The sequence below is a fragment of the Marmota marmota genome, unplaced genomic scaffold (assembly GCF_001458135.2).
Source record: "Marmota marmota marmota unplaced genomic scaffold, marMar, whole genome shotgun sequence".
Taxonomy (NCBI): Eukaryota; Metazoa; Chordata; class Mammalia; order Rodentia; family Sciuridae; genus Marmota; species Marmota marmota.
Genome location: NW_025999842.1, coordinates 67,008,753 through 67,019,230, shown reverse-complemented (window position 1 = coordinate 67,019,230; position 10,478 = coordinate 67,008,753). Strand labels below are relative to the sequence as shown.

The window sequence follows — 10,478 nt, the reverse complement described above, 5'->3', positions numbered from 1 at the left end:
CCGGATTTTTCAGGGTCTCCTCCCCACTCCCGCCAAATGGAGAGGACCCCCCCCCCCCGCCCCCGTCCCACATCGGACCAAGCTCCATTGGGACATCCAGACAAAAACGTCAGTTTTATCCTTTTTTCCCTCTTTTTGCTCTGTAACTCAATCTCAAGGCCTAGATTCGAGAGGGAAGGGTTAAAATAAAAGCACTTTTTAATACAAACCTGTGAATTTGTCTAGGGTATTTAGCCAATTTGTGAGAATTGAAAAAGTGATTTTTATTTGGTTGTATTCCTGAACAGCTACATAGTCCTTTATTACAAAATTTAGGTAGATTGGAGGGCACTCCAACGCTTATTTTTATCTTCTTTGTTGCCATCTCTAAATGAAGTCCTAATGCATATTTTACCTCACAAATGGCCCCAAATGGAAAAAATAGCAAATCTGTATTCCAGTGTTTGGTAATGTCTCATTCATTAGAAAAGGAATCAAGTAGTAAAAGAAATTAATTTTAACGGGTTCAATAATATATACTTCTAAAATATCCTGATACCTAACTCTGCCTTCGAAATTCTGAACGTTGATGTCTGTATGATGGAATTTTTTTTCCCTCCAGTTTTCTAACTACCTTTCTCTCTTAAAAGCATTTACTGCTTCCAAGGTTTTATTTCTACCTGTTTACAGATTTGAGAAAACTAAATATCGCATCCAAATACTTTTGAAAGTAGGCTTTCCTAAAATTTTCTGTTGAGGATTATGGCTGATTTACAGCTTTGGCCATAGGTCTTGGCTCTCAAATTCTTAAGGAATGAGCATGTGTAGCCTTGTGCACATGGTGGCTTCTATAGAGTGTCTAGATTGGGAAGTTAAATGGAAGGTCAAATTTGTAGAGTTTGTCATAATACCACTTGTTTCATGATTGAACTGAGTTGGTTAATAAAGAGTTTTTTAAAATGCAGTATTTGAGTATCATTAGTATCTGTTTTAGGGAAAATGAGAATAGTAATGGAAGGACACTGTTCCAATTAACAAAGGCTGGGCAGGTATTTTCATTTGAACTTGGATCTGTTTCCCAAATTTTTGCTTTGGAGGATATTTTACTGCTTTTAAATGTTAATGATGTGCAACTTGAGGAGTGTAAGGAGTTTAATTTCTTCCTCCCGTTTTATAGATGAGGAAACAGACTTTGAGAAAAAGTCAGTGCCTTTCCCCAACTCTGTAAATAAGGCTGTACATTGGATGGCTCAAACCTTAATTCCTAGGGTATTGTTATTTCACTTTCCCTGGTCATCAACATCCAGTACATTAGCAACATAATTAAGTCTTTATCCTCCTACAAAATAGACCTTGAACCTACCCAGTTATCTTCATTTCCACTGCAGTCACCCTAGTCCCCAGCTCTACTCCTATGGTAAAATACTTTACTAACCTCCTAGCCTTCACTTTTACCTTCCTGCACAGCTTCACCACAGCTCCCAATGATCTTTTTAAAATGTAAACCAAATTTCTCTCCTTTATTTGGAACAATGCAAAGGTTCAACCTACCCTATGACTGTTCCACTTCTCCAACATTATTTCTGAGTCATTCTCCCCATCTTACTAAGTTGCAGCACTATTATTACTCTTTTTTGAACATTAAGAATTTACATTTTGCTTGCCTGTGTTTCCTTGCTTCCTTGTGTTTCCCTGAATCTGGAATTTTCCTAACAGATTTCCACAAGGCTTCTAGATTTCAGAATATCTCCTTCTCTAAAGGTCATCCCTGATTAATGTCTTCCTCACTCCATACTATCATTAAGTATTGTATAAATGAATGAAGAGGCAGAACTGGACTCTTGACCCTATTTGCTAACTTCAAGAGGCTGTAGAATCAAGTAATAGTCTCTCCCTTTATCTGGATAGTATCAGGTCAATTATGGATACAGATAGTTCCCAAAGAGTTTGGGAACACTTGACTTGGTCTTTGGAAAGTACCTGACTAGTTAAAGGCATGCTCTTAGCCTTTGCAAGCAGTTTACTTCTGCTTCCTTTCCTGTTGACAGTGGTATTTAAATCAACCTACTTTTCAGTATTGTTATGGAGATGAAAAATTCATTACAGTCACTTCATATGTTAAAATTAAATCTACAACCAGTATCCAGATTTTATTTCCTTTCTCAAATAAAAACCACCAAGAGCATCCTGTAGAACCAAAAAATAAGGAATGTTCAAAAAACAAAATGATGTGTCATTTGCAGATATGTCAAATGAAAGTCAGCACCAGCTGAAAGAGCTTGCCATAGTGAAAGCTGGAACAAGTTGAGAAAAAAACTTAAGTAGTATTGGATTATGATTCAAAACCCATGAGTCTATGCTGATATAAATGGTTGAAAAAGGAAAGAAATGGGATAAAATAGATAATCTGCAGAGAGATTCCAAAAGATTATGTATTTACTCCCCTTTGAAAAATAGAAATTTAGACAAAAAGTACAAAAGTCAGCACTTCTCAGAAGCGTAAGCTGTATAGTGATTTTTCTTTTTAAATACTATGATATCAGGAGGTAACCGAAAGGATAATAACCTGATCAGTTCAGCCTGGTGCTTAAGATAAACGTTGGAAGTGATAAGTTACTATATTAATAACTTTTACCTTCTATAGGACGTAATGACAGCATTTTATTTGTGTCTTTTTTCCTAAAAACCCACAACCCCAAACCATAAAAAAACATTAAACAAATCCCCATTGATGGGCATTCTATAAGGAAAGTCAGAAATTGGCACAAACAAGGGGTGTCTACCGGAACATGACAGTGGATCTTGGATGGGATTCTGGAGCACAAGAAAGCAATAGGTAGAAACTGAAAACAACTAAAATGTGTATTTTACTTAATAATGCATCAATATTTGTTCATTATTTGTGACATGTACACCATGGTAATCTGAGTTGGGTACTGGTGCTGAATGTATAGGGGATTCTGTACGGTTCAAATGAAAATACAATGGCTGGCGTATAAGGCTCTGGGTTCAAGCCCAGCACCAAAGCAAAAAAAGAAAAGTGTTGGCACCATAGTGATAGGTACAGATTCTAATCTTGGTCTTAGGAAATGGCTGACATTTTATGTCCGTCTTCATTGTGTCAGGCACTGTATTGTTTGCTTGAGATTGCATCATAAGCAATAGCAGTTGTGTTAAGGAGTTTACAGTAAGCTTACAAATTTAAAATTGATTGAGCTAGGAAGCAGGGTTTGATGTGGTCTAAGAAGACCCCTCAAAAAAATAAAATGAAACATGAAGCTTTACGTGAATAATAAACTAGGAAGGAGTTAACCAGACAAAGGCAGCCAAAAAGATATTCTGGCAGAGAAAATACATACCTTGAATGAATATAAAACTTCTTGCATCATAAATTCTGGCTTTTTGGTCACTTGTAAACAGGTTTGTGCCACATTCCCAGGTGAGATAGTGGAAAAAGCAGGGGATTTACAGTCCAGTGATATGGCTTTCTTATCTCATGATCAGATCTTTTGCAATCTACTTAGCTGAGCTTGACTGTGCTCCATTATCAAAACAGGCTAATGATAACTTTTTTTTTAAGTGAGGACTAATTAGTTGTTTGAGAATATTGGAAATCACAAACTTTTAAACAAATATAAAATATTTGAATCATTGCTAGCTGTATTTTAAAGGACTGTCTATTTAAGAAATTGTGTTGAATAAAAGAGGTTCTATAGGACATTCTTCCCAAATCTGGGTTCTAGAAACAGGGAATATACCTTTGAAAAAGGAGTTCCTGGAGGTCAGCTTCACACCTCTTTGCTTTAGGCACCTAAAGTAAAAATTATGCCTTTGATAGGCTGCTTCTGCTTTTTTATCTTCTCATATAAATTGTGATCCTATGTAAATCAAACTTAATTCTCTAGTTGAGACAAGAATAGGGAAAAAAGCCTTGATTGGTGTTTTTTACCAATAAAGGAAACCACTTAATTTGTTCTTAGGATTAGGGTTAATTGAGAAGTTAGAATTTATTTATGTACTCTTTTTTAATATTTTTTTAAGTGGGCAAAATATCTTGTATTTTACATTTATGTGGTGCTGAGGATCAAACTCGGTACCTCAAGCATGCTAGGTGAGCACTCTACTGAGCTACAACCCCAGCCCTATTTATGTACTCTTTATGTCCCTGAACTCTTAGTTAAAACTTAATTTTTAGGTTTAGTGGGATACTAAAGCATAGAACTGTCACTGTCAAGCATCAGGAAGTTAAAGGGAGCCTCCAACTGCAAGTTTACTTGATAGAAAGGTATATTTGTACTTTGGATTGAAAAGTTTTGCTCTCAGTAAAACCAGTTATATTAATATGGACAAATTACCAATATTTAATACATAAAAACTGTAGTTTTCTACTTGGGAATAAAGGAAATGTTGCCATTACCACCTCCTTTGTGCTGTATTTTGTGATAATTGGTTACCGAAGACATTTGTTGTTACACCTTGTGGTTGGGGGCTGCTACTGATGTCTAAGAGTAAAGGCTGCTAAACAGCCACATGTCCGGGGAGCACATAAGAGCAAGAATTAAGTGAGTAGAGATAGAGAAACCCTGCTTTAAAGCTGCCTTTTCCATGTGTCTTAACTAATGTCTTAGGCACTGAGGATTGTGTAAAAGCACTGATTAGATCTTTCACTCTTTTAAGGTTAAGATTGAATCAGTAATTAAGAATTCTAATGAGTAATGTTCAGAAATAGTTACATGATTTGTTGATAGTATTTGTTTTTTCCTCTTATGCTACTTATAACCAGTAAGTTGTCTTAAGTTGTTTAAAGCAATTGCACAGTAATTCACACCTGCTGACCTATTCCCCTCGAGTTATTAAATATGGTTTTATAATGATTGGAGTGTCATGTTTATTTGTCAAGTCTTAATTCTGACTGGTAGCTGAAGTACTTTGATTCTTTGGTTAATTAGTCATGAAACACCTTTGCTCAGTGATTGAATATAGCAACATTTTTAGCACGTTAAGCCAGATATAGAGAGATGTCCCTTTGACTGAGTTTATTCATTACAGTACACAAACACTTTTAAGTGTATCTGCACAGTCACCTAGAGCCTCAATCAGAATAAAACTTGGAGATGAAAACTGGGAGTTTAGGTATACATTAACATATGAATGTTCAAAGTCCAGGGTAGAAACACCCATTCTGGAAATGTTTGTGATTACTTTGAGGATGATTTTAACTTTGGGCCCTACTCTTTGTCATATCACATTCCTCATTTGTTACATGAGTTCAGATGTATATGGTTCCTTTTCCCATTGTTTTTTACTTAATCAAATGTAGATTCTAAATAGTCAAATTTTACATATATATTGATTCAAAAGCAATCTGTCCTGAAGTCTTCAAGAATATGTATGTCTATAAGATTTAAATATTTCCACATGTATTGTCATTTCAATTAAACTTGGATAATTTCAGTTTTATAGGCAAATGCATGTAGGCAATACATAGTTCTAAGAGAATGCAAAGTTATTGAATCTTGCATATTCCAATCTAAATTTTGCAATTAAGAAGTAAATGTGTTCTTTTTGTAGGTTGTAAAGAAGAAGGTTTCACTTTTTCTGGCAAAATGAAGTGTGATTTTAATTGTAACCATGTTCATTCTGAATCGAAACTGGTAAAACCAGATGAAAGTGGAAGACAAGGCTCCTACACTCCTGCATATTTAGAAGGTTCTTGTAAAGACTGCATTAAAAACTATGAAAGGTTATCATATATTGGGTCACCAGTTGTGAGCTATAGGACTAAAGAACTTGAACCTAAAAGCAAACCCTTGCATAACAAAGAAAATCAACATGTGCAACAAACACTTAATAGTCCCAATGAAATAGAAGAACTGGACACCAGTAGACTTTGTGAAGACAGTGGGTATTCCTCATTTACTCAGCAAAGTATCCTCAATGAATATGAAGAGAGTAGCTTTTCACTCGAGGAAGATTTCAGAAACAGCCCACAGTCCTGCCTACTACAGACACAAAGCCCAGAATATCCCAACAAAAACTTGCTGCCAGTTCTTCATTTTGAAAAAGTGGTTTGTTCAACATTAAAAAAGAATGCTAAGAGAAATCCTAAAATAGATCGAGAAATGCTGAAGGAAATTATATCCAATGGAAATTTTAAACTCCAGAATATAATTGGCAGGAAAATGGGCCTAGAATGTGTAGATATCCTTGGTGAACTCTTTCGAAGGGGACTCAGACATCTCCTAGCAAATATTTTGACACAGCTCAGTGATATGGACTTAATCAAGTAAGTATTATTGCTTAGAGTATATGAGTATAATCTACTGTACATTTCTGTTAGATATCTCAGTATCTCAGTTCTATCAGCTGATACAAAGACTGATGTAGTAGTCTGATGATGTTTAATTGAAATAATGACTGTTTGATCACTGGCACTTATTTCACTACTTGTGTGCCACTAAGATGAAAGAAAATCTTATAGAAGTATGTATTTAATGTGATCATTATGAATTTCATGTTCACTGTTAGAAAACTGTTTCTATTGTTTGGCATCTTTTGTTTCTTTTAGTTCTGAAATTTCTAATTTATTAGTTATGTCTCTGGAGATAAACTACATATCTACAGTCTGCATATCTAATACACCTATGACTTTTTGCCACGCTTGAAGTATAAAATACTTTTAGACCAGTTTTTAAGTGTGGGGCTCAAAGATTGTACCCTTTTCTGTTATCATAATGGGCTTTTCAAGTAGATTTCTGCTAATAGTGGTATGTCCTAGAGTACTTCGAAATGTGTCTGCACTTTTTTTATCAAACATGGTATCATATATCACAATGATGGCTACTTATTTAGTGTTCTCAGATATTATAAAAAATAATAATAAAGTACAAAGAGTGATCCTTAACCTGGATATATAAGAATTACTTGATGAGGAGCTATTTAAAAAATATAGAAACCTGAGCCCCATTTTAGACCAGTTAAACCCAAATGACTAGCCCTGGGCATCTGTCCTTAAGTCTCAAATGCCTAAAACCATTCTAATGGATAGTTTTTGAAAAACACTTAAATTAAATTTCATTTTTATACTTAGTGTTTCTCTACTATATCCATCTTAGCATATTTTTGGTGCTTTATTTGTTTCTTTTGTGGTCATTTATTTTCCAGTATGTCCAAAGTGAGCACAGCCTGGAAGAAGATTCTAGAAGATGATAAGGCAACATTCCAGTTATACAATAAAGCAATGCAAAGAGTTACTGTAAGTCTTTGCAATTGATGTTTTCTTTTTAAAATATACTGCTACTACTCTTACCTTTAGAAATAAAGGTGAAATAGGAAAGAAAAAAGTAATCTAGAAACCCTTTCCCAAAAGGAAAAATGCTTTGCAAATAATTTTAGCCTTTCACAGAACTGATTAAGAAACCAAATTCAAAAAATAAAGGGAATTCCACCTCAGTTATTTATGTATTTATTGGGTTCCCTCTAGAAATAGAATGCCCAAACTAATAAGGGAGAAATAACTTAAGTTTTCATGTACTGACCATCTAGCCAATCTTGGAAAGAGATTTAATTTGCAATTCTTAGTTATTAATAGATGGTGATGGCCATGCCATCTACTGGTGATAGGGTCTATCCGGGCGTGGTGGCTCACACCTGTAATCCCAAAGACTCAGAGAGGCTGAGGCAGGAGGATCGAGAGTTCAAAAGCCAGCCTCAGCAACTTAGTGAGACACTTAGCAACTCTGTGAGACCCTGTCTCTAAATAAAATATTTTTTAAAAAGGGCTGGGAATGTGGATTACTGGGTTCAATCCTCAGTACCAAAAAAAAAAAAAATAATAATAGGGGCTATAAAAAGTATACTTTTCTTGCCAGAAAAACAGTAATATCAATATATGGAAGATTCTTACTGTGGAAGGGAAATATGTTTATATTTCTAAAATACTTGGTAACTATAGATGTGTCTAAGAATTGAGATCAATGCATGATTAAAAGTTTGGGCTTTAGAATTGGACAGGCTTGGGTACAAAAATTTGGTGCTACTACTAAATAAATGACTTTATACAAGTATTGCTTAATTCTCCAGGTTGAATTTCTTTGCTGGTATTAATGAAAACTCTAGTATAAAAGACTATAAATCTGTTAAATACTGTAGTGACACTTATACTTGGCTCCTGCCTTCTACTGGTGATAGGAAGAATGACCATTTGTTCTGTCTTTGACATTGTTTAGTATTAAATACCTCATAGACTACACATATAAAGTGATTTCTCAGTTTCTGATTCACTTTCCATCAAGAATTAGGCTTCAAATTCTGAATAGTTATTGTGGCTATGTTTAAGCATGTGCAGCTACGTTAGATGTAGGGATAAGTTCCTTTCAGTCCTGTTTGACCTTTCCTATGTGTACAAATCTACGTGATTGGTTGTTGAATTGATATAGCAAAGGAAATATAACTCCTGTTGAAATTTCTTTAATTAGGAAAACAGCATTAAGTGTTCACCACATGCTTCAACCAGAGAATATGTTATGTTCAGAACTGCATTAGCTTCTGTTCAAAAATCTGCAACACATATTCCTCCCCCCAAAAGTGTGCAAACAAAGTTATCCAGTCAACGTGATCTGAAAAGTTCTACATACAGTCGGCACAATGAATTCTCTGAGGTAATTTTATGTTTAATCAATGAATTACAAACATGGGGCATTTACTTTTTTAAAAAACTTTTAAAGAAATAGAAAAGAATTTTTCAAGGTCAAAATATAACTTAGCTCTTAATACTAACTAATGTATTCTCTTCTAAATTGGAAGAGATGTTGATGTTCATTGAAATTTAATTATATCATAATTAGAACAATTAGGGAATTAATAGTTCTTCTGCCCCCTTCATTTCAACTCCCAGAAATGGCTTTAAAAGCCAGATGCAGTGGCACACACCTGCAGTCTCAACAGCTCAGGAGGCTGAGGCCAGAGGATCATGACTTCAAAGTCAGCCTCAACAAACTCAGTGAGACCCTGTCTATAAATAAAACACAAAACAGGGCTAGAGATTTGTCTCAATGGTCAAGTACCCCTGAATTCAATCCCGGATACCCCCCCTCCCCCGCTTTAAAAAAAAAAAAAGATGGCTTAAAAAGAACTCAAGGTAAAAGAGCACCCAGCTCCTCAGTGAAGCTAGGAAGGCTTTATAGAAATAGTGGCATTTAAGTTATTCATTGATGTGCAAGTAGCCTTCAGTGTCTATTTAAGACCTAGCCTGAGGTAAAAGGCAATATATCTAAAAGTGGCAGTGGCCACTGAATCCCCTGACAAGTAATGCTGTCACCCATTGAACATTTAGTCTCCTTAAGGGAAAGAAGTCTTATGTGTGATGGTAGTGCTTTAAATATGTAAGGGGGAGCAGAGGTACCCTTCTTGTTTTTACTATAACTAAATTACATTCAGTCCTTACTAAAATTTATGGGTTTTGTTCTTTTTTTTTTTTTTTTTTTTTTTTAAGGTTGCCAAGACTTTGAAAAAGAACGAAAGCCTCAAAGCTTGTATACGCTGTAAGTCACCTGCAAAATATGATTCCTATTTACAACGTGCAACCTGCAGAAGGGAAGGCTGTGGATTTGATTATTGTACAAGGTGTCTGTGTGATTATCATTCCACCAAAGACTGTGTGAATGGCAAGCTCCTGAAAGCCAATTGTAAAATGGGTCCTCTTCCTGGTACTAAAAAAAGCAAAAAGAATTTACAAAGATTGTGATCTGTTATTAAATCAATTATAAATGTGCATGAGGGTTAGTTAGAAAATGTTAGGTTTTAATCTTACCCCCCAAAAAAAATGGTTGTGATTTTTTTTGCTTTTTATATTGAAATCAATGTATCTGGGATTTTTCCCCCAGTAAATAGAAGACACACAACTTCTTAAAATATTTTATGACTTAATGTGAAAAAGCTTAAAATTCTCAGTACAAAACAAAATTTAAATATTTTTTTAAAAAGGGAAAACTACATAGTTACTATCTACTAGCATTTGAGACATCTTGTTTCACTAAATTAATGCCAATTAAAATATCAATTTCTGGAGTCTGTTAATTTAAATGTTTGTTTACCTTTCTTAAACTTTTTTTTCAGTGTATATATTTCTCAAGAATGTATCCTTTGTAAAGTCTTCGTGTTTTCCTTATTTCTGAAGTTGGTTTTAATATTTTTGTATATGTGTAAATATGTCTATTTTTATGTGTCAAAGTAAAAAATAAGTGTATTGTATATACCTATAGATAAATTTTGTTATGAATAAAATTGTTATGAACTTAATAATATCTGCCTTAAATTTTTATGGTTATCTTAATTCTAGAAACGAAAGAGGTTTGGAATTAAGAAAAGGCCCCTAAAATTTAAGGATGGAACTCCCAGATCATCTCAATAGGCTCTCAGAGAAGTTTTAAGGGCTTTGCCCTTCATCTCAGCAGAAGTCAGGTAGCAATTTTCCCCAGGTGGGGTAAACTCTTCTTTTT

General features: G+C 34.6%; 1 protein-coding gene across 1 annotated transcript in view; it reads left to right on the top strand.

Annotated features, from left to right (window-relative positions):
- The window catches only part of Fbxo5 (F-box protein 5), a 10,809-nt gene extending 853 nt beyond the window's left edge, over positions 1-9,956 (top strand). Inside the window, exons 2-5 of the mRNA XM_015502347.2 lie at positions 5,551-6,265; positions 7,144-7,234; positions 8,457-8,639; positions 9,473-9,956. Coding sequence (XP_015357833.1) covers positions 5,551-6,265; positions 7,144-7,234; positions 8,457-8,639; positions 9,473-9,724 — 1,241 coding nt within the window. The 3' untranslated portion in view covers positions 9,725-9,956. The remainder of the gene's footprint in view (positions 1-5,550; positions 6,266-7,143; positions 7,235-8,456; positions 8,640-9,472) is intronic.
- The last annotated feature ends 522 nt before the right edge of the window (positions 9,957-10,478 follow it).